We start from the raw sequence: 25,755 nt of genomic DNA on the forward strand, positions 1-25,755 counted from the left end.
GTAGTCTGAACAACTCTAATAAGTACGACGCTTTTTGAGAAGTGCCCAAAAACAAAGCCGTGCGGGCTCAACTCAAAGTTGACGATATCATACTATTATGGAGTTATGGCTCGCTAAGTTGGCCCAAAGAATGGTATCAGAATGAGGTGGGCTGGGATAACTCTTAACAGTCTACCGTTGGAGCATTTTTAAGTTTTTGAGAGTTTTAATTATTTATTAAATACAAGTATGGTATGTTAAAAGGTTAGCGAACTTTTCGTGAGATGATTGATAATGCAGTTAGGATTTTCATTGAATCAGCTGCTGGAACGTATGGTGTAATGTGATTCCTGTGGGTTTTTAATTCATCTTTGTGCTCTGTGTTTAACAATGAGAAACTATGACTTGTATCTTCTACTGCATGCCTAAACAATGAGAAACGATCACCTAGTTAATGTAATTTGTAAGCACCCTTATATATGTTCAATATAGTAACACCACCACTGTTACAGTGTAAAGCGAGTACAAAACAAGAAATTGTGTTAAGGCCAAACTAGGTCAGCAGAGATCAATGCAGGGAGTAAATCTTCGAAATCCTCTTTGCTCTTGGCTGGAGGCATTTCCATCTGTTTAGTAGCGTTGCTTTTGTGCGTGAAGCAAGGAGATCCAGAGAGTGTCAAGGCGCCACAAGAAGAGGAAGGCGAGGATTCTGAGTGCACATTTCGGTGTGCAAAACGTTGTGACACGAGAAGAAGCAGAGAAGCCATGACAAGTTTGCAGTAAAACTACTTATATCACTTGAGGGTGAGGCCAATCTGAATTTGTGAATATGTATGAGGTCTTTTGTGTGTGATAAATGTGTTGGTATATATAGGGAGTTATTGTGGGAGGATTTACTTGAATTGCTCACTGGTTTGAAGGGGTTTGCTAATTGCATAGACGAGGGAGTGTAAGCTAGGGGTTGAAAAAACAGGGGCTATTTGGCTGATGGTTTTGAATTGCTGTTATTAATGTTACTGGTAGTAGTATTAATTTTGTTGGGAGCCCATGACATTTTAAATTTTAAAATGCTCAGTCATAAATTTAGAGATGGAGATTGTTGTGGCTATTCTATTGAAAGGAGAATCAAAATCAAGGAGCATCGCAAGTTCGCAACCAAGCATCTTAGAAATCTTCTAGTATTGTCGAGGCTCGTGCTGTCTTCTAACCTACCAGGAAAATCTATGTATAGGACAATGTACGGGAACAATAGAAGCAAACTCGTTAGAATGATCAACAATAGACACCCAAATTTATCTCGGACAAATTTAGGAGAGCAGATATATCGGATATGTTTGGTTTGATTTCGTTGATTAATTTGAATTTAATCCAGATGCGAAATCAAAATTGTTGGTCACCTCCGGGCCGTTGGTTTGAATTTTAATAGTAGACAGCAATCTTCTACATATTTATGAGTTATGACAGATCCTGAGACCAGAGCAATTACAAAAATCATAATAGCAATGAGAGTCCACAGAAAAGCTAAAATAACACAAAACCATCAGCCAGACTGCTTGTTTTCTCAACCACCTGCTGATTCATTTTCTTCCCCATGCACACATCTAAATAGTTGGCAAACTACACTCTACGTACCCTTTTCAAACCCCTTATATATAGACCCCTTCCACAACATTAAAATTTACAAGAAAAAAAAATATATTTAACACAATTGTTATAACATCCTCATAAACCTGTCATGGCTTCTCTTGTTCTTCTTGTGTCACAACTTTTTAAACACCAAGCTCTAGACATGGAATTGTCTTGCTCTTCTAGGGGTACCACAACCGCAACCGGAGCGCCGTGCTTTGTGCAGAAAGCTGATGGTGTGAAACAAACGGCGATGCCTCTGGCTGAAAGAGAAGAAGAGTGTGAAGATGAGTTGCCTGTGTTGAGGATATGTGTTGACCTTGTTTGGTCTTAGACAATTATTTTGTACGAGCGCTTTTTTTTTAATCATATTATTTAATAGTCATAGTATTTGTTCAATAATTTTGATATAGGTGAGAATCGAACCAAGAACTTGGGGATGACTGAAATTTTTATTTCTTTTTTTCATTTGGTAAGGTTTTTACGGCGTGCAGTTTTAAGTTGTTTTAGCTTGTCAAGTTCTAGGAATGAAACACCATTTTTCAGAATGGTATTGGTAACAATTGTAAACGACCATATTTTTTGCTAAGAGAAAACATGTGTTAAATGAAAATACACATCACAAGACCTGCGTCTGTGCCTGCTGCGAGATAACCTGTCGGTTTATTTTATTTTTTCTTTCAAAATAATTTTTTTATTTTTAAATACAAATAGATAATATAAAACACCTACATGAAATATATGATCTAAATATTAAATTTTTCAACTGATTAAGTTTTCATTGTTATCGAATAAGACCTGTTAAACATGCCCAACATCCGCTCGGATCCAATAGATTTTGCTTTTACTATTTAGATGATAAAAATATATTCTTTTATTTTAAGAAAAATTGTATTAAATATTTTCTTAGTTACCACTCGAACAACAAAAATGTTCCTGGCAAGAAAGAAAAACAACAAAAATGTTGAAACACAAGCGAAGCTCTGGAATCAGAGGAGGAGAAGAGTTTACCTATTATAAAATTGATTTAAACATTGTTTATCAAAATTAAGAAATCATTAACATTATTAAGCCTATTTCTTTGAGAATGGCGACCTGCCTCACCAGTCACCTCTCACCCCTTGTGAAACATATGACGAAATACATGGTTATGTTTAACGAGGATCTAAATCTCTAATATAGGTACGATTTAGCATATTATTAACAGTTTTTGTCATTTAATATATTGATTTTATATTTCCGATTGAATATGTTTCAGCGAAAAATCACTCAATAATCATAACATACTGAGTAATTTACACTTTGTACCCCGTAAGTTTAGACGTTTTTTCGATTTGGTCTCAAAACAAAATTTCTTGTCAATGTATACCCTAAAGTTTAAAAAACGCTTCGATATGCACTAGGGATGACAATTTGTACCGAACTGATAGATACCCGATCCGTACCGACCCGATCGGGTTTTACCGAACCCGAATATTTCGGGTTCGGGTTTGATTTTTAAACCCGAACTATTTTCGGGTCGGATTTGGGTCATTACATACCGTTTCGAACCAGACCCGAAACCCATTTCGTTCCGATCCACACCCGAACCCGACGCGAAACCCGTTTAATATATTAATAATACTAGCCTTTCTCCCGTGCGAAGCACGAGCGAGTATATAATTCGTAATATATTATTTAAATTTTAACATCATTTTAGTATTAATGAGTTGAATTTTAATTATATTATATTAACCATCTGATTATACATTCTCGTGAAAATTTAGCTTTTGCAATTTATTATCTACTTATAAATATTTTTCTGTTATTAATATGTGATAATTTATTATTTAATTAATTTTAAATCTGATTTTTCATATTTCGTATATTTTCATATGTATGAAAAAAGATATGTATCGTGTAACAGATTAGAGTTAGAAAGGGTTACGTAATGGTTAGTGTTTGTATTGAAATAGAACACGTTAGAGTTGAAAAAAATTTATATGAAGGTTCTTGTTAAAAAAAAGATATTCAAAATTGGATATTTACAATTTTATTTTTAATGTCATTATAATTTTTTTTATAAAATATTATATAATAATGTATTGTCATAAGTGTTTTTAGTATTTTAAACTATTTAATAATGTAAGAGCAATAGACATCACATGTTATAGACTTGTAGTTTTAGAGGATGAACACCAAACCAAAAAATATAATTAAAAATGTGGGTTACAAATTATAAACATGTTGACTTATTATAGTAGAGTAAAGTGCACTTTGTGTACTGCTCCTTTACTCAAGACACCATTTGCAATATTGTAATTCAAAATCGAGCAATTGCAATATCAATTTTCGTATTTCATTACATTTTGTCGCGTTCCATTAATTTGGATTAAATCCTGTTGATAATTTAGAGAATAAAGTACACTTTATGTACTCGCACTTTATTTAAAGTGCATTTTGTGTATTTGCACTTTACCATAAATTTTCAACTAGAGTATTGCAAGTGATGTTTTTGAGTAAATTGCGAATACACAAAGTGCGTTTTACTCCTTAAATTACTAACGGAGTTAATCCAAATTAACGGAATACAACAAAGTGTAATAAAATACAAAAATTGATATTGCAAGTGCTCGATTTTGAACTACAGTATTACAAATGGTGTTTTGAGTAAAGTAGGAGTACACAATGCGCACTTTACTCATTATAGTATAGTATAGATTTATATTTATACATGTAATTTTTCATAATTTAAAGTAGTACCGATATAACATGTAATATATTTTATTAGTAATACTAGTATTAAAAAGGACTATAATTTATAAAAATTGTTGCATTAAAGTCTAACATTACTGAAATATTATTATTAAACATATTTTCAGCAGATTAGCAACAATGATATATGTTGGTTCAAATCAATAAAGACGACTAGCCATTGTGATACTGCAAATCCTTATTCAACTCTCCGCCAGTTCTTATCATTATATTCCTCCATACTAGTTATTTTAAGCTAATGTTTCTTTTCAATATTTTTAATTAATAAACAATTCCATGCTTAGAAGGCTGATCCATTGTCTTTTTTGATTTCTAATTCAATCTCAACAATTTTAACATCAAACCCAGAAGCCCTTTGACTCGAACCAGATGTTAATAACCCTTTATCAAAATCTGTGAAAATCTGAACCCGAACAAACCCAATGGGTTCGGGTTTAGTGATTTAGATTTTTTGGGGTTCCGTAAAAAGAATCGGGTTCGGATTTGGTTTTTACTAAACCCATTTTGACCAGCCTGATTGTCATCTCTAATATGCACCTTCTTGATCATATTCCTTCAAGTTGTCCGTATCGAACCGCTTTTTAAATATTAGGGTGCGTATTGACAAGAAATTTTGTTTGAGACCAAACCAAATAAGCGCATAAATTTATAGGGTGCAAAGTGTAAATAATTCTAAAATAATACTAAAAAACAAAGCAAAATAAAATTTTAAACTCATTCCTGTTGTGCACGTGAATTTCAGTAAGAACTTAACTATTACACCACAGTGAATTTTAATAAGAATTCTTAATTTTTTTTCGTATTAAATTTTATATGTTTGTGATATTTTGATTGGTGTGATTGTTGTATATGCAGAGGTTAATCATTATTAAGAAACAAGAGTCAATTAAAATAAGTCAAATTTATTACTTCCTGTTTTTAATATGTACTCATATGCACGTACTAGAAAAACGGTAAATAACATTATTGTGTATGTAATATGAATTTTTAATAATTTAAATAGAATTTGTTAGTATTAGTTAAAATGTTTCAAATTTGAAGATGTTTAGTAAATATTTTGTTCAAACTCACTATGTTGTTTTGGATTTTTTAATATACTATCGATAAAAGAAATCATAATTCTAATTAAATATTGTGACCAATACTTATGTAACAAAACAATTTTTATACTAAAATAAAATGTAGAATAATGTTATGTACCTCAAATTATATTCTAAATTATATTCTTAAAAAACATAGTAGCACAGTTTTTAATTGGATAGTTTATATGTTTACATGAATTTACATTATTGTGTAAATATTACATTATCCACTAAAAATTCAGCAAAAGAATAAATTTTTGGAGTATCTAACATTTTCTTTAAAAAATGTAATGAGTTTCAAATTAAATCTTAAAAGTTACAGTACATTATAGATTCTTTATTTAATTAAGTCAAATCATGATTTATTACCATCTCACCTTAAGATTTGAATTTCCTCAAGAAAGAGCTGGGGACGGGGGACCAACCCATTCAAGTTAATGTTGATGAATAAAAACTTTAATGCATAAAATTTAATATATTTTTTGCTATATAATGATGAATAAAGTATTTATTAATTTGTTTATCCTCTCAGTCTCAGGACAAATAAATTATGGCAGTCCAAGATATAAGTCCATAATTACGTTGTCAAAAAACCAACCAAGTCCTGGCCAGCAATGAATTTTGTTTGACAATTTCTCCTACACATCTCTCTCACATCTCTATCACACAATAACAATCACCAAAACTACGCGTGACTTGCACATACGTTACTTATAGGTGCGTGCAATACAAACAACCTAAAGTTATTATCTTTGGAACACATTTTAGTACAACCAACCAAAGAAAAAGTAACACAAAAAGAGTTCAAACTTCAAAAACATCAAACTAAATTCTTGCACTCTCTCTCTCCTATATAAATCTCTCTGCGTCTCTCTCTAATTTCACAATTTGACCCATCAATGGAAAACTCACCAAATCCCCAAGAAAACCAAAACCCATCTCAAATCCCATCACCCAATACCCATGCCACAAACATTTCCATCTCGAACAGCTCCGGCCACTCAACTCCGGTCACAAGATCCGACCCGAACAACCCATACCCGACAACTTTCGTTCAAGCTGACACCAACTCTTTCAAACAAGTAGTTCAAATGCTCACCGGAACCACCGAAACCGCCAAGCAAGCTGCATGCGGGTCGACCCGACCCGACCCGGTGAGAAACCTGATCCCACCCATCAAGTCGGTAACCAAGAAGGAGAAAGCATCCAAGCTCTACGAGAGGAGAAACAGCAGCCTCAAGAACTTTAAGATCAGTCCATTGATTCCCGGGGGATTCGAGAATTATTCCGGGTCGCCCCGAACGCCAGAAGTGTTGTCACCGAGTATGCTCAAGTTCCCGGGTCTAGTTTTGAGCCCGGTGACACCGCTTATACTTGACCCGTTTAACCGGTGCTCAAACACTAATGTGGGACCTATAGATATGGAAGCTGAGAACAAAGCTATTGCACACAAGGGATTTTACTTGCATCCATCACCGACGAATACTCCGAGAGGCGGGTCGGAGCCCCGACTCTTGCCTTTGTTTCCGGTCACATCTCCTAGAGTTTCAGGTGCTTCTAGTTCTTCATATTAGAATTGTTGTATAAAATTATATATAATTTATTATATATAATTTGGAATTCATGAAACAATCTTGTCATTGAAATTTGCTACTCTAGCTAATGAAAAATTCATCTTCATAGAGTTAATATGAATTTTTTCGAATTTTACGATTTTTTTATTTATATATTTTAATATATATAATGCATTCGATTTAAGTTAAGATTATATGGTGCAAAGAATGTAAAATACATTTGATTGGATTATGAGTCAAGTAATTTGAATATATGGACTATTAGACCCGGCAATTTTTCACACGACACGAAAACACGACACGAAAACGACACGAAAATTTCGTGTTTGTGTTTGATTTTTGAGTACACGACACGAAAAGGTACACGACACGAAGTACACGACGGAGATGTCGTGTCGGTTTTGTGTTTACCCTCCAGGTACACGACACGACACGAGATACACGAAATATATATATTTATAATGATATTTTTATTATAGATATATATATCTATACCTCTATAATAGCAGAGAAATGGAAATGCACCAGAACGCTTCAAGCTATTTTTCTTCAATTCTCATTTTTTTGATTTTTATTAAAATATAATCTTCTTGCATTTAATAATATCTTAATGGTCATTAATTACATCCATTAATTCTATATTAAATTTACTTTATTTTATTTATTTAAAATTTAGTAAACTTTATTAAACATAATTATAATTTCAGTATAAGATATTAGTTATTAATATAAAAAATATTATTTTAGGTGAAAAACGAATTAAAATTATTTATAATATGTCATTTTTCATAACCTATTAAGATCAGTATAATTTATTTTCGGATAATTTTAGGTTACACGATCTTAACTTTTATCGATGATAGTGAGAATTGAGAATCACGGTAAGTTACGTAATTATATTAATTTTTCGTTTACACGTAGAATTTATAATCTCGCATGTCTATCATTTTACCACTAATCTATGACAGAGAGGATCGAAAGACACTAACGCATTTCAAGTTATTTCTCTTAAATTTTTATTTTATTTATTTTTATTAAAATATATTTTCTTTTACATTTAATGGTATTTTAAGAGCCATAAATTACAGGTATTAATTATATATTAAATTTACTTTACTTTATATGCATAAAAGTTAAGTAAACTTTTTGAGCATTATAGTTATCATTTCAATATAAATTATTAGTTATTAATCAAAAAATTAAGTGAAATGACGAAATAAATTTTTTTATATTATATGATTTTTGAATACCTAAGATCAGTGTAATTTATTTTCGGACAATTATATATTAGACGATCTTAACTTTTCGAGAAATTATTTATCGATTGTAGTGAACGAACCGTGATGAGTTACATAACAATGAACAGTAACCTTAAAAAAATGAAAGCATAATATATTATTTACCATCAGTTCAATTAAGTAGGGTTGTCAAACGGATAATACGGATCCAGATCCGCCTATATCCGGATCCGGATCCGGATCCGCATCAGAAAATTCGTATCCGTATCCGTATCGGAATCCAGAAATTTTTTAAAGTGTATTATTCGTATCCGGTCTGGATCCGAATATGATTTTTAATCATTTTTTTATTTTTATGTTAAAAATTTAAAAAAATTGTAAAATAAATAGTAAAAATTAAAATTAATTTTTTAAAAAAAAGTTAAGAGTTAAAGTGACCTAAATCTATATTATACTTTTAAAAAATTATTTATTATTTATTTATTAAATCTATTTTTTTCTTTATAATATTTAACTCAAATGATAGTTAGCATGCATGTGTATAATTTTTTTAAAATTATATGAAATTTGTACAAATAGATTATTTAATACACACACACACACATACACACATACTTTAAAATTAATAGATTATTTTAACATTACATATATACATGTATATATATATAATTTATTTATTTATTTATTTATTTCCGGATACGGATATTTTCGGATACGAATATGGTTATATCTGTATCCGTATCCGTATCTGGAAGTGTCGGATTCGGATACGGATAATATTCGCTTTGTCTCGAATACGGATAATATCCGCTTTGTTCCAGATACGGGTACGGATATTTCGGACGGATATCGGATTTTTCGGATTTTTTGACATCCCTACAATTAAGTGTTGTATTACCGGTTCTAAGCTCGCGGTTCTATTGACCAAAACTAATTTCATCAGCTACATCTATTTTTGCTATTTTGGTAAATCACAATAAAAAAAATGAACTACTAGCTCAGGATTTGTACTTAAAAGTAAAATGCAATCAATTTAATGTAATTCCTATTCAAACTAAAGATTATTTGTATTGTGTGATTTCAACCCACTGAACAGTAAATGGGCCGGGAGAAAAGTTTGATACATTTTTATTGAAATCTCATTTTTATTCACGTTAATTGGGTTAGAATTCATCATCCAAACAGTCCATCAACACTTTCACAATAAAGGGTTTTCGATAAAAAAAAAACTAATTGAAACTCAACAATTTCATTTACTTTCATAGAAATATTATTTAATAAATTTTTTATTAGATATTAATTACTTCATTTGTTAATTTATGATAAATATGTGATTAAATTTGAAGTCAATTATCTCCAAAACATTTTTTTCGTATAACAAAGATTACAGTGTGTTACATAAAAAATATTTTCCATGTCCCATTGGGATGTATTTGTGCACTGTTTACACGTATTTCGAGATTCCTATAAAGTATAGTTTCATAAGTTTTCTTGAATAAAAATTTAATGTTTAAATTTTTATTCAGATTTTTTAAAAAAAAACCTATGAAATTATATTTTATACAAATCTTAAAAAACGTGCAAAAAAAAAGTATAGAATTCAATGGTATAGAGGGAGTATATTACAAAAAATTTATATTATCATGAAACGAACTTAGGTTAATGTTTATGTAATATATAATGCACAATTTTCAATTTTCGATACTAACCATCAAACAATTAATCTCCCTTAACAACAATATCAAATATATAATTTTTTAGAAATTTTTGTGCCGCGCATAGCGCGGCTTTATATCCTAGTTTATAATAAATATATATTTATAATTAAATATATGTACATTCATTTTTTAAATAATGCACAATTTTATAATATTGTAAGTATAAATGATTTAAATGTATATATTTCATATAATTTTGTAATTTTTTACTTAAAAATCTAATATTTATATTAATTTATATTAATTTATATTAATTAATTAATATTTATATTTATATTCAATTTTACACGAAACACGACACGAGAACGACACGAAAACGAAGGTACACGAACACGAAAGTATACGAATCCTAAACGGGTCGGTTTTGTGTTTGGCTTTTGAGTACACGACACGAAAAGGTACACGACACGAAAGTATACGACACGAACGAATTGCCAGGTCTATGGACTATGGAACATTAAGTATTTGTCAAAAAAGTGTGAGATGAGTGAGTTGTGGAAAAGGGGGTGGAGTAAAGAAAGGGGAATAGCTGTCAAGAAAAGAGGAGATTAATGGGGAAGGAATCTTGACCTTTTAGATGTTTTTCCTCTTTTAAATGCTGAGATTGATGCCATGAAAGAGAGGTATACTATGTGCATGTTCAGTAATACTCCCTCCGTCTCAATTTATAGGTCCATTTTGGGAAAAAAATTTGTCCCAAAATACTTGTCCCTCTCTTCTTTCAATACAAATTTATCTACATATTAATTGTGATTTTTTTGAAACTCGACATTATTCTCATTTCTCAATGTACTAGAGTAACTCCCTATATTTATTGTGATTTTTTTGAAACTCAACTATATTCTCACTTATCAATGCACTAATTAATGATACATGAGATAAGATTCTATCTTATCAACTTTTTTCTTAATATGTGTGTTTATTCCAAAATAGACCTATACATTGAGACGGATACATTGAGACGGAGGGAGTAATTTATAATTCAATCATTTCTTCTCACACTTCCCAATACAAGAGCATTCCAATTTTTCTAGTCTAAATAATTCTGTTTTTCTAAGAGCTCTGTGATACATGTGCTTAAATGTTACTCCTTGCCTCAGTTGGTCGGGCGCACTCCTGTGAAATATGTTTTTATAATTTATTTTTAAGATTTTTTCTACTAAATGAAAATTAAATTTTGAAAACGAATTATTGAACAATATTTCATACTCCCTCCGCTCCCCTCATTTGTTTACATTGAGAAACAGGGACTCGGCACGCATTCTAATGCCTTTATAAAACATAGTTTGATAAATTATTTTAAAAAAAAAAAATTCTGAATAAAAATTTGATGTTTAAACTTTAATAAAAAAAATTTAAAAAATAAGTCGTAAAACTATGTCTTATATGCGTCTTAAAATTTGTGTGGAGTAATAAAAAACTGTAAAAATTGAGGGGAGAACATCAAAATGCATTTCAAACGGCGAAAAAAACGGTACTCCCTCCGTTTCTTTTTTCTTTTCCTGTTTGTGATGTCGGTACTGTTCATAACATGAGACAAATTATTAATTTACATCTAATCTATAAAACTAAATATAATCATGAGTGATCTTGTTAGATTCGTATTCACAAGTACTTTAATACAGTGAAATTTTTATATTTAATACTACTACGAAATGAAAGATATTAACGATTAAAAGTGTGTGTTGGCAAACGTGAAAAGTACAAACATGAAAAGTATTTAGAGACGGAGGGAGTATATGATAGAATTGTACAGAGTCTACTCTTAGCTATCTGGCAGTAAAGGAAAAAATGTGCTCCTGGTTTGTTACTAATATGGCTATAAATTTAAAAGGTCTGAGTTTTCAGTTTACGAATTTTTGCTTCCTTTAATTTTGAAGATTTATGTACGCACTGTTCAATATTTTACCATCAAGCTCCTGTACAAGAAAGTTGACAATTTTTGGTTTTCTACACTTTGGCGTTTTCAGAGAGGTGTCTTCTAATTAGGAGAAATGCTGGAATTTCGAAATTATTTCTCAAAAACTGGGTATATAATGCTTGATAAGTGATAACAGACACTTTAATTTGAGAATCTTAACAACAAACCGATTCATGATATTTGAGAATAATTTTGAGATCTATTTGGCCCTCTGACTGTTACTCTTTAATTAGTTAGGGCCCAAAGTGTATTTTATGAAGTTGCTTTATTGTAAACTTTTGTATCTTTAGTCCCCTTTAGAAGAATTTGGGGTTAAGGCCCCCAAATTCTTGATAAAAAAGTTGCTTTATTGTAAACTTTTGTATCTTTAGTCCCCTTTAGAAGAATTTGGGGTTAAGGCAGTATTGTTCTGTTATGCAATCAGGATGCTTATACACAAGCCCCTATTGTTGACCTTTATGATAATTTAAGACATAAAAGAGTATGTTTGGATAGTGTGCGGGAAATAAATAGGAAGGGTATGAGAATCAGTATCCCAAAAAATATTTTCATCCTAAGTGGAATTGTGATTCCTATTTCATATAACAAAATCGCTAATCTAAACACTAATTTATGAATTTGAAGTTCTAATTTTCGTTAACTGTTTTTTTTTTGTCTCACGTCAACCGAACTCGTTAATCATAAACAAACGATCCAAAATGTTATTGTAGGATGTATGTTGATTGAAGAGAGAACCCAATGGAAAACAGAGGTAAAGCTAGTGGAGTAGCAAACATGGAAAACATGTTGTTGGGAGATGATTGCATAACCTCTATGTTCTGTCTAATTGCTTTATGGTCGTTTTGGGATGACTTTTGTGCTCCTTTGGTTGGTGCAACATTAACTAAAACTTGTTGAAGATTTTATGTCATCCACATCGTCTCAAGGAAGTTCTTGACCAGAAGAAAGGCGGTTGTTATTTGATACAGTGTTATCTGCTGTTCTGTTCCGCCAAGCTTTTTTAATACGTCTTGAATAGTATTATTTATTTCCGATGGCGTTTCTCAAATAACTCCATTTTATTTTTTATTTTTTAAAATTTTTAGATGAAAAATATAAAAATTAATTTTTTTTTAAATTTCAGATATATTGGAAGCAAGTTCCAGATCTATCTTTCTCAAAACATCAAAATAAAATCTACCTTGTTGAATCGAGCATTCATTATTCTCAACCGTTTCATAATTAATATATATACAAATATAAATAAAAATAGGGAAAATAGATTTTTTTGCCACTCAACTTATTATGTTTTTAAAAACTTACCACTCAACTAAATTTTTTCTCGTTTTACTCACTAATCTTAAGTTTGGATTTGTTTTTAGTCACTAACTTAGGTTCGGATATGATTATTAGTATTTTGATATATTTTTTTGTAGCATCAATTATGCATAGTGATTCTGTCAAAAAAAAAAAAATTATGCATAGTGATTATATGTTATATTTTGATGATGTGACGTATGTTTATATCTTTACATATAGCAATAATAATATAAAATGAGCCGATGAAATATTAAAATCATGAAAAATCATAATCAGGATTCTAGAATTTCATTAAATCATCAATATAAAATCAATGACCTGAAACAATTCATTCTCCATAATAAGATAAAGTCTAATTGAATGATACGATGTATCATCTTTCACTATTAAAGTTTCAATCGACTAGCTGAGCTTAAGATCTATCTTAAATTTATCTTCATAAATTTTAATAACTTTATCTTATTATAATTTTTAAGATAAAGTTAAATAAATAGAGAGGAAAACTTAATATTAGATGATTGGCTTCTATAATGCATCATTTTATGTTATTATTACTCCCTTCGTCCCTTAAATTTGTTTACAGTTTTTTCTACTACTTAACATATACATTTAGGCTCTTATAAAATATAATTTCATAGCTTATTTTTGAGATTTTTTTGTGTATAAAAATTTTAAAAATTAAAATTTTTTTCGGAAGAAAAAAATAAAATATTTTATAAAACTACATCCTTTTGAAGCCGTAAAATACGTGTCAAACTCTTATCACCAGGTAAACGATCTTAGGTACATAAAAGATACTATATGTAAAGATATAGACATATATCAAATCATCAAAATATTACAAATTACCACTATATTTAATAATGATGCAAAGAATTAATATAATGCCAATAATCAAATCCGAACCTAACTTTAATGGCAAGAAAAAAACCAAACCTAACATCAGTGATTAAAATAAAAAAATTTATAGTTAGGTGGCAAGTTTCTAAATACATAATAAGTTGAGTGACAAAAAAATCCATTTTCCCATTTATAATCAATATAATTTATAACTATTTAATAATTATATCAACATATAATCAATTAAACAACTTAAATATACAAAAGATAAAAAGTTATTATTATATTATTAAAGTTTATTATTCACCTCCCAAATTTAGGCCGATACTATTCACCGGCCTAAATAAGGCGGTTGTTATTTAATTTATGATTCATGTTTCTTAGTAATTATATTTCTTTTAAACTTATGATTCTTTTTTAAACTAACAATTATATTTCTTTTATAATTCGTAGATTTTAACTATTATATTTTTTTTAAGATTCTTATTTTTTAACTACTTAGAATTTCATAGATTTTAGTTATTATATTTTTTTAAAATTCCTATTTGTTAACTGTTTGGAATTTTCTTTCTTTTCTTTTAAGATTTCTATTTCTTAACCATGTAAAATTTCATTGATTTTAGTTATTATATTTGTGTTAAGATTCATATTTCTTAACTACTTATAATTACATCCCGTTTATGATTACTATTTTTGTAGCTATATCACTTATTTTCTCTCAAAAAATTAGGTTGCTAGACACGCCACATAACCTCCCGCGTATCCTCGTAGGACGTGAAATCCTTACGGTACAAAAAGAGGATGCTTACTGTTTCTCATCAGGCAGGCAAGTTTCTTACTGATCAAGAAGCAGCTCCAAATGTTCAAATTGGTCAAGGAGCTTCATCCTGCAGCGATGACTTGGGAGGTTCTCAGGATCATACATTAAGTATGTGCAGATGTTTGTTGCTCTGCAGGATCCTAATGCTGACTGGTGATCATTGCAAAATACTCAAAGACGAAACTCTAAATCAAAGTAGAGGATGTAGCCATGGTTCTCATTCTCCCCAGTACAATGCTTTTCTGCTTTCAAAAAATCAAACTTTCAAAAGCGAGCACACGGTATTCTTTAGTAAAAGGCGAAAGAATAGTTCGCTCTGTGCGCACAACATGGCTGCTGTAAGTTCAACATCAGGGGCTAGTGAAATATTATAGCTGAGCGTCCGTGTGTGTTAACAAACCTTGCGATGTGGGTTTCTCTTTTAATTACGAAGTACTATACGAATATACAATTCCATCTCGTGGCCAAAACATGGGAAACCTTTTTAGATTTTTAGGGAATAAATAATCTATTATACTTCGGTATTTGATTAAATTTTTGTTACACTAATGTTATAGGGAATTGTGGATTTTACGAGGGACTTGGGTTTGGCTCGGAAGGCTCATACCCAACCATAGTTCTACAATTTCCCTTTTGATGGATTAATCTCTTGCAAGATGCTTCTTCCGATTCAATTTTTATTTTGAAATCCGATTAATCATTATAAATTTTTAATATCCGATTAGTCATTATATTTGTTTAATATCCGCTTAACCACCATCAGTTTTCTTAAAAAAATTATAGATTATTCGATTTTTAACCTCATTAATCCCCAACCATCTAACTAATCAGCACTCGACTAAATAAATCTGATTACAACCATGTCTAGTTATTTGTTGATCCTCTAATGAACACAAGTTCTTATTGACTCTTCACTGCAAAAATTAATAAAATCACCTTGAAACAACTATAAAACCTGCAATGGATAGATGTTAAATCGATTTAAATGAAATCTTACAAAGCACAGCTTTACCTATGGTTGGATAAGTAATTAAGCTGCATAACGCAAGGAACCAAACATTCTTTTGTATAGCGAAAATCTCATATATTGATTCCACACAATTGTGGCATTTCGTTTTGGCTCCGACTATGATTGTTAAAAAAGGACGATCAAAGTGCAGTTCGATCCTGGCTCGCCTTGAATCCACTTATGACAAAACTCATTTACCAGAGTCTCATCAAGGTGCAAAAAAAAAAGTCAGGATTTATTTCGATCCAAAAAGATGGTTGTCGATTTGAGTGGTCCATCAGGTGTTAAATGGACTTGCCAAGAACAAGCTCGTTATCCTTCCACCGACAGGAGAGGGAAGTGTTCGCTGCTCTGTGAAGCCAGCCTAGCGCTGTGCCTTCCACTTCAGTGAACCTGACCAACGAGCCTTCGCTCAATGGCCAAGGCACAACTCCATACTTGGAATGGGCAAGCCTGTACAAACCTCAGCAGAGCCCAGCCTTCTGGACCAATCCAAACTCCAACCATCTTAAAGCTCTCGCTCGAGTGACAAGCCCACGCTACTAGGCTCAGCTGATGGACAGCATTTCATTCTTACTAAATGAAGACATGCAGACTCATTTCTTTACCCGATGTGGTTCATTTTTATCTTTCCATCAAATGTGTCCCTTGTGATATTATATAAAACTATTCATGAATATTTTGAAGCACATGGCGTTTTTGGCTTGTAAAATTCTATAACTTAAGTTTTAAGTGATCAAACTCGAACTACTAAATTACTAATTAGTAGAACTACTAAATTACTAATTAGTATGTCTTTGTGGTGTCATCGATCAACTAAAAACATACAAGTGAATTACGGAAAATAGGGAAACCAAGCTATACTCGACTATAATTGTAACTGCTGCGAGAACAAACTCCCCAACCCAAGATATGATGCACACTCTAGCTCCCTTTGCTATGTACTATTGCTAAGATTTTAAACAAATAAGATCCAAAAAATCAACACTTTCTAGAAACAAAACCTTGGCAAGGTTTAGTTGCTTTAAGAGGTGAGGACTTGCTAACTTGATCAAGGATGAGTGCAAGCTAACCTTAAATTAATGAAGGGCGAGGAGAAAGTAACTTGATGTTGTACTCTGATTTTTATAATATTCATATATTTTTTGAAGTACAGTTTTTGATTAATGAAAATTTAAAGACTATGTTTGTAGGGCTTTACCCTGGGTTAGAGGGAGCCCTTCCAGAAATTCTCGATGGCACAAGGCAGAACCAAGGCCAAGGAGGGGGTTTGGAAATAGTTTTCAACCAGCAATTGACGCGCCTCGGTTAGTACCTCACTAGCTGCGTCATTGCCCCAAGCGCAAAGATGCCTTATTACTTGAACTTTCTTTGGTTTTTAAAGATCAGTTTTAGACAAGCTTTAAGTCTCAAGCGATGTGGGTTCAAAGCATTGGTCTTGTTTACAATAAGTCTAAAAATACATTATACATCATAATGTTGAAAAACTCAACTTCATTTGGCATAACCTCATTATCCGTTTATCTCGTGTTCTTAGCCACTCAAATGCAGTACCATAGTTGCAACAATCTGTAGATAAACTATAATGAATTCGAATACAAATGATAGTGATATATTGTCATATGATCATACTTTTTTCGCATCCGCAATTACAAAGTTAAAAACGCCAATTAACTTACCAAATATAATTTGTACAAGGAAAGTTCTAATGCTTCCTCTCTGTTGTCCGATAAAATCTGTGGTCTACTGTGCTTGACATTTTCAAATCCAATTCACATATGACATAACACAAGCTCATTATTATATATCTTTCTTACGGTTTTATCGAGGATTGAAATATATTTAAACTTGAATTGGTTTGGAGCTGCGAGAACTGAAGCTCTACCTATCACAAAATTTTAGTTGATATTGTCTTCAATTATGCAAAAAGATTATTCCCTAGCTGTGCAGAGACTTTCTTCTGCAAATCCAAGTGTCACATAAAGAATTTTTTATCTGATACAGTACAAATGCCGCAAAAAAGCTGTTCAGTACACTGGTGGAAGCACAACAGCAGCTCTTTCAAGTTTTAACTGGTTATTATTCATTTTATGTCCTGGAACGCGTTTTCTTTTTATGTCCTGGAATGCGTTTTCTTTTTATGTCCTTGGAAGAATGCTGTTGGCGTTTGGCAACCAGTGCAGATCAGCTTGGCAAGTACCCCAGAAACATCAATGGGGCAATGTGTATCGAGTTTGATTGGGCAATGTATATAGAGTTTGATTGCAGAGTCGTCGATATAGGATATAGAATTCATGTGTTCTATAATTTGGAACCATAAATTCCCAACACTCAGGTAGTTTTGAATGGGGCAAAGCTCATATCTATTTCAATGGCAGCTAGCGCAGGTTGAGCCAGACTGTTGAATCACAACAGATTAGCTCGAGACGGTAGCCAACCTCCGAGTGATCTCGATCCCAAAATTACCGAAGCTTTGGCACTTCTTGAAGACTATGTAACATGGCCTAAGAAACTGAAGGTTTCCAAGGTCATTGAGCTTGATTCTCAGTGTATGAAGTTTTCCACTGTCAAGGTTCAGTCATTTTTTTAACCTGTTGAGTGTGTTTCCAATTGAAAAAAGGCCCTGAATAACCACATTTTAAGTTTTAATGCCCATAATAAGCGTCTCTAATGGTCAGTAGGGGCCATTTTTCGGGTATTTGGTTATTTGGGGCTTTTTTAGCCTAAAATTGGTTATTTGGGGCCCAAACCCAATATGTCATACTCTTACTTTTCATCTATTGAGGTACTAAAACTTAATCTTCAAGAACTCAACAATCTTTCACATCATCTAATCTTCAGTACTGCCTCTCCATGCACAAGTTTGACATCTACAAATTTAAAAAGAAGTGAAAAACAGAGTTTAACTAGAATTGGTGGGGAGCTGCGCGAACGCAAGCTCCCCCTAGCACAAATTATGACGTAGGCTCCACCACTTGGGTAGACCTTAGGCGAGAGCCCTTCCGGAGTGCAATGGAAGCCTCTAACCTAGGCCATGGCCCTTCTTGATCAGCCATCGACCCCGTCCAGGTAAGTGCCTTTCACGTTGCATCTTCCTCCAGTCTTATAGCTCCTCTCCATCCCTTGCTCTTTCTTATTCTCGATGTGGGACGAACATTAAATAATGTAGCATTACGTCACCAACATTATAAATTGATATTACCATTATAAATTGATATTTGGGATATATCCGGATCCGGATGCAATATTTGAGACCTTATTTCTCAAAATTATCAGTTTTGCTCGCGATTTTGAACCGGAAATGATCCAATTTTTTCGAGTAAATCTGGGGTCAATTTTTTAGAGTGAATCTTGGGGTGTCAGATTCGAAATCCAAACCTGAAATTTTGGTCCGGTAATTTTGATAATTTCGAGTAACAGGTCGTGTTCATGTCGAATAGATTTCGAGTTAAACTAAAACTACTTAAACTAAAATTACTTAAAACTGAATATAGATTTCGAGTTGAACTAAAATTACTTAAAACTCCTAACACAATAAAAAAAATACTTAAAACTGAATTAAACTTATTAGAAAATTTCGGGTCAACCGGGTTTTGTTCGGGGTCGGGTTACCACCCCTAAAATATTTCTCTTTTTGCCAGGCTCATGAAGAGAAAATTTTCCACTACAATGACATTCTTCGTGATAAAAATTTGAACTCATATTGCAGGAGTCGCTCCAAGGGAACAACTCTCCAAAAATAGGCGTATGCCACTGTGAGTGGCGAGCACACGGTATTCTTTAGTAAAAGGCGAAAGAATAGTTCGCTTTGTGCTCACCACATGGCTGCGTAAGTTTAAACAGCATGGGATAGTGCACACTTATAACTGAGCGGCCGTAGGTAGTTAATAAACTTTACGATGTGGGATTCTCTTCCCATTACAAAGCGCTTCTGCTATGCAATTCCATCTAGTGGCATAACTCTGAATTTTCAGTAAATAAATGATAAGTTTTTAGTAAATAGATTATTTGTTGTACTAATCGATTTAGGATATTTATCGAGAATCAGAATTAATCGATTTATCTACCAGATCGGTTTACCTACAAGTATTAATCTGAAAATTTTGGATAAATCACAGATTTTCAGTTATGAAATTATTCGATTTAGCCTCTAATAAATCAGGGATTTAGCCACTCTTTTTTCATATAATCAGAGATTTAGCCTTTAATATCACTTTACTTCGACATTTGATTAAATTTTTGTTACAACTTGAGTTTGGGCTCGAAAGGCTCCCACCAAGCTAAAAATTGAACAGTTTATCATAAAAATAGAAAGAAAACAAAAGCTTATGACGGAACTACGCAAGTTATTTTTCGGCCTTTACGAAAAACTGTCATTAAATTCACTATCAAAACCTCATCAAAACATTTATTTTTATATTATCACTCGAAATATGCATATAAAAAATTACTAAAACCTCATCAAAACATTTATTTTTATATTATCACTCGAAATATGCATATATTTCAAGAACCGTAAAAGATTTCATACTCTAACGAGTTGAGGGGAGAAATCTGGGGGCCGTTTGGGACTTGGTCGTCCTTGAAATAAGTGCTTGTTGTTTGAAGTAAAGAAGAAAAGTAGAAGTTAGAAACAAGTTAAGACTTATAAGTGATTAAAGTATTTGAGAAAGAAAAAGTATCCAGTGGGGCCGTTTGGGTAAGGTTAAAATAGGTGCTTGTTGATTAAATTAAAAATGTGAAATACTCCCTCTGTTTTGAAATATAAGTCATTTGACTTTTTGGCACATATTTCTAAGTCCTTTGACCGCATAGTTAAAATCATTATTTTTAAAATTTTCTTTTTTTGAATAAAAATATATGATTAATATTATAATTCAGAAAAGAAAATTTTGAAGACAACAATTTTAACTAAGCGGTCAAAAGACTGAGAAGTGTGTGCCGAAAAGTCAAGCGACCTATATTTCAAAACGGAGGGAGTAGAATTTAGAAGCAAGTTAAGACTTATAAGTTTAGGGGCCGTTTGGTTCGCTTCGGGTAAACGGAATGGAATCCAGAAAGAGAAATGCAGAGAAAGGAAAGGAATGATCCCGAATTGTTTTACCTGTTTGGTTTTGTTGCGGAAACATAATGGAAATCTGTGTGATTAATTTTATATTCGATTTTTTTTAATATTATATAATTTCAAAAGAGTTAAATGTATTCATATCTATACCAAGATAATTTATTTACATTCTAATAAATTAATATAATTTATTAACCATATTATTATTTTTTAAAATAAATTAACATGTGAATTATGTCACAATTATATTTAATTTAAAAAACTAAATTAAAAATTATTTTTAATTTCTAAAAATACTTTATATGATGATCTTTTATATTAATTGTTTAAAATATGAATTATAACTCAAAATACAAAAAAGTTGGGGAAAGGGAATCCAAATACTTAGCTCGGGGTGGGGAATGAGATATGAGGATTATTGGGTAAACCCACTACTAAAAAAGGGGAAAGGGAATGATGATTTTTACAAAACAAACACATACAAAGGGAATCAATCAGGCTGATTACCTTTCCCTTTCCTGAATACCCCTAACCAAACGGCCCCTTAAAGTGTTTGGGAAGAGAACAAAAGCTCTGAGAAGAAAGTTAGCATTTGTAACTTCTAAAAAGTGCTTCTTTTCTTTTTTACACAAACCGGGTAAGAAATAAAATACAAACTACTCCCACCGTTTTTTTAATATTTGACGCTATGACTTTGGACACGTACTTTTAAGTGCTTTGACCGAGTAGTTAAAAATATTATTTTTTAAAATTTCTTTTTTTGAATAAAATTATATAATCAAAATTTCAATTTAAAAAAATCAAACAAAAATAACAATTTTTACTGTCCGATCAACTCACCTAAACATGTGTGTCAAAAGTCTAAACGTCTAATATTAAAAAACAGAGGGAGTACAAACTAATCTAAACCATTAATTAATCTAACCTGATGCCCCCCTAAATTCACCACACACAATAAACCAATGCCCATCATACATGATTCCACGGAATCCCTCTATTCTAAATTTAGTTTTTCCCGTCAATCAATTTATTTTTTTTCAAATCCGCCCTAAATTCACCACACACAATAAACCTATGCCCATCACACATGCTTCCACGAAATCCCTCTATTCTAAATTTAGTTTTTCCCGTCAATCAGTTTACTTGTTTTCAAATCCAACTTCACTGTGTTTTTCTTCATCTCCCGATAATTAATTTCCATACCATATTCAATATATTTCGATGTGATTTATAGGGTTTTTTTTGAAAATAAGTGCATAATTCAATAAATAACAGTCATACGACATCCACAAGAATGATCAAGTAGAACAAACACCGAATAAAATAACAGGCTTGTCTTCATACCCAATATGAGACAAATAATAAAACTACGAGAGAAAATCTAACTGCAAAGTAAAACGATTAGATCTGTACCACAAACCTACACTGGGAGATAATCGATCCACTCACAAATCCATAAAACCCTCTGGAAGTGAATAAGAACGAAAATCGAAAGTTTCGGAGATATAGATCTAAATAAACTTGCCCAAAGAGGGAGATTTATTAAGAAAATTAAAGAAACAAGTAAGAACAATCAAAGAACAAGCAATTAAATGGAGGAATTTGGGGCTATTCATCGGAAAATCGGTGGAAGCCCCGTCTGAATGAGAAAAGAGGGAGGCGACTAGAGAGGAAAGAGAAAAAATGGCTAGGGTTGTTTTACAGGTTTTTTATTTTAGTTTTTAGTTTTTATTATAAGAGAGGTTTATAGTGGAGTAGCACCGTATATATATTGATAGTAGTAGCTTATAACCTTGTGGTATAGCGGTGATTTAGAATTTTTTTTTATTATATGTGTTTTAATATTTTAATTTATTGAAAATCTATTCATATTAGAATAAGATGAGAATTTTAATTTTAGAGTATCTAAATAATTAATAGGTCATTTTGAATTAACATATATTTATCGGATATATTAAACAAAATTGGGTATATTTATCGAACTGTATTTTGAATATATTTGTACAAATAATTTAATATTAGTAAATTGAGATTAATTAACAAATTACTCATTGAGCGTTTCTTATAAGTACCAATAGATTGAATACTTTTCATTTGTTTCTTTAAGTTCATTTTCGTTATCTAGAGGGTTACAAATATACAAAGATGATTGTTTAATCTTATATATTGTGTGAGAGAGAACTTGTAAGTTGTAACGCTGCGGAATTTCAAATACGTATACGTATTTATTCGTGAAATAGTAATTTATATATATCAGTCTTTCAAAATTTTATCATTTATGGATAAATATAATTATAATGAGTAGCGTACTTAATTATTGATGGATAGTTGATTGTGAGTAGTGCTTAAAATTTGAATATATGAACTGTGCTCAGTATAGTATAATTTTTTTTAGTCCTTGTAAACCAATAAAACTACATTTGGATTAGAAAAGTAATGAATAACTGAGATTAATTAAGGAATAAAATAATTTTTATTTTTAATTTAATACAATCTTGTATACGTTGTTTTAGGAGCGTATATACAACAACTGTAATTATAAATCTCTATAACATTATTCCGCATATCTCTCTATACAATTGGCAATTATATATTTAGTCTATCACTTTAAGTAGCACTGCATTGCGAGACAATGAGCTTGTACATTGAAGTACGGGCATGGTTCTCTTCACCGACCTTAACCATGTTTAGAGATTAATTGCCGAACATATCTGTTTTTATCTTCTTTAGTCTTCGGTATTTTCATTCTATCCATATGCATTGTATCAGATTACACAAGAACTTTATTATACCCAAAATTTACTATGGGCTGATTTGCATGGGCCGGATTCACGTAAGGAACAATAGGCAAATTGTGGACCAGTACTTGGGCCATGTATGAGTGAAGACACGGAGCGTCGTGTACCTTGGACACACCAAAGATCGACTAATATCTAATGAAGAAATAAAGAGCGAGAGAGAATATTTAATGTTTAGGGGACACCTTAAGTATTGATGGGATCTATCGCTGATGTTCGAAGAACTTGTTTCGTATTCCGATGAGCCACCCTCATTGGGGAGTAGTGGATGAAGATTAGAGAAGGCCTTGCTTTGTATTTTAGCATGTTGTCCTCGTTGGGAGCTTGATAGATCTTCTCAAAGACATCTTCTGGAAGGTTCTATCTCTGTAGTCTGGTGAGTAATCTTCATTGGGGAGTAGAGACACACCCTTGCATTTGGGGTAAGTCGTGGAGCCGCGGTTACGTTAAGTTTGGGAGAATCCGAGTCCGAGCAGGATTCGAAAAGTCCTGAGCCAATCAACATGCTTCGAGACCATCTAGGACTCATAATATTGAACCTCTTTCGGGAAAGCTGCAGATGGGGGATACCGAATTCGAGTAGATTTCTTAGACGACTAGAAAGACGTATGACTCGATCCCCTGTAAATTATATATTATTTTTTAATATCAATTTTACATAATTGTAATAACCAACTTGTATAACCCATCGTTTTGGTCAAATTTTGTTATTCGCGAAGATGTCGAAACTGTTTGGCTTATTTTATGAAGTGATAAAGAAGAAGATTATTGATACGTGAACTTGATTTACGAGTTATTAAAAGTGTTTAGATAATTTTACTTATAAATTATCAATTAACTGTTAGGTTATTCAAATTTATAAACTAAAAAAATTATTAAAATACAAAAATTTTATTAATAAATAAAATGTATTATACATTAAAATTTTAAGAACTTCATAATAAAATACAAATCACTTAAAAAGTCAAAAAAAACTACAGCTTTTGACTTTTAAAGTGAAAAAAAAACACTTCTTGCCAAAAGGTATGCAGGAAAGGAAACACAAGTAACTTAGGGACCATTTGAGTGAACTTAAAATAAGTGCTTTTTGCTTAAAATAAAAAAAGTGAATTAAAGTTAGAATCAAGTTTAGAATTATAAGTGATTAGAGTGTTTGAGAAATAAGTAGAAGTCGTGAAACAAAAGCTAGTATTCCTAAATTTTTATAAATATTTCTCGACTTATTACACAAACGATACAAATAATTATTTCTAACTTATATATAACTCCAGAAGCCGAGCTTAAAAGCTCCCCCAAACACCCGCTTAAAATACTAGAAGAATCACTTATTTAATTTGCCGAACAGACCCGTTAAGAGCATCTTCAAGAGGTTCTTCATTTAGGCTCCTAACTTGAGATTTGAGGAGGGAGAGGCAAAATGTTGCTCCAAGAGACTCTTAAGTGGCTCTTAAATCACTAAGAGCCTCTTGTTTCTCTCTCCACTCTCCTCAAAGTTAAGAGCCACCACATGGCTAGAAGAGATATAGAGAGCATTGTCGGAGTGTACACTCTTAATTTTGTATTAAATTACTAAGAGTGACATTGTTTATATTATATTTAGGAGCCAACAAGGAGTCTCTTGAAGATGCTCTGATGCTCTCGGTTAATGCTCTCACTTGTGAACAATCTAGAGCACACTACAAAGCATTATTCCAGTACAACATGAATGGAAGCCACAGCCCACAGGTCACAGCAGAAATGACTGGTGTAACCGGAGAATAAACTATTCTTTCAATCATTTTCATCAAACCTGTATATGGGGCACATCATCAACTTATCCACCACCACCTGGGCCCTTGTGGGCCACACTCACGACCTAACTATTTTGAAATATTGTTCCATTTTTCTTTTTAACAGTGTTTTATCCAAGTGTCGAAATAACCGATTTTTATAACATATAGTACTAGTACACTACTGAAATTAGGTTGATTACCATGATACCCTCCACTTTGGTAATTTACATCTGGAGAAAAAGACTGACTATGAACAGTGT

At 31.8% G+C, this 25,755-nt stretch overlaps 1 protein-coding gene, 3 non-coding genes and 1 pseudogene across 4 annotated transcripts; 1 reads left to right on the forward strand and 4 right to left on the reverse strand.

Annotated features, from left to right (window-relative positions):
• Positions 1-6,244: 6,244 nt before the first annotated feature.
• On the forward strand, positions 6,245-7,154 carry LOC108198656 (VQ motif-containing protein 4). Its single transcript, XM_017366431.2, has one exon. It carries the CDS (start codon positions 6,341-6,343, stop codon positions 7,013-7,015), a length of 675 nt encoding a protein of 224 aa, XP_017221920.1. The 5' UTR covers positions 6,245-6,340; the 3' UTR covers positions 7,016-7,154.
• Positions 7,155-15,079: 7,925 nt separating this feature from the next.
• On the reverse strand, positions 15,080-15,186 carry LOC135149097 (U5 spliceosomal RNA; annotated as a pseudogene).
• A 1,867-nt stretch (positions 15,187-17,053) lies between these two features.
• On the reverse strand, positions 17,054-17,210 carry LOC135149093 (U4 spliceosomal RNA). Its single transcript, XR_010287154.1, has one exon. It is a non-coding gene; the product is annotated as a U4 spliceosomal RNA (small nuclear RNA).
• Positions 17,211-18,776: 1,566 nt separating this feature from the next.
• On the reverse strand, positions 18,777-18,937 carry LOC135149017 (U1 spliceosomal RNA). Its single transcript, XR_010287080.1, has one exon. It is a non-coding gene; the product is annotated as a U1 spliceosomal RNA (small nuclear RNA).
• Positions 18,938-19,570: 633 nt separating this feature from the next.
• LOC135149095 (U5 spliceosomal RNA) lies at positions 19,571-19,687 on the reverse strand. Its single transcript, XR_010287156.1, has one exon. It is a non-coding gene; the product is annotated as a U5 spliceosomal RNA (small nuclear RNA).
• Positions 19,688-25,755: the final 6,068 nt, after the last annotated feature.

This window comes from Daucus carota, chromosome 8, assembly GCF_001625215.2.
Source record: "Daucus carota subsp. sativus chromosome 8, DH1 v3.0, whole genome shotgun sequence".
Classification (NCBI taxonomy): Eukaryota; Viridiplantae; Streptophyta; class Magnoliopsida; order Apiales; family Apiaceae; genus Daucus; species Daucus carota.

What these genes read in the sequence shown, in the direction of transcription:
- LOC108198656 (XM_017366431.2), top strand. Translation starts at nt 6,341, where the DNA reads ATGGAAAACTCACCAAATCCCCAAGAAAACCAAAACCCATCTCAAATC.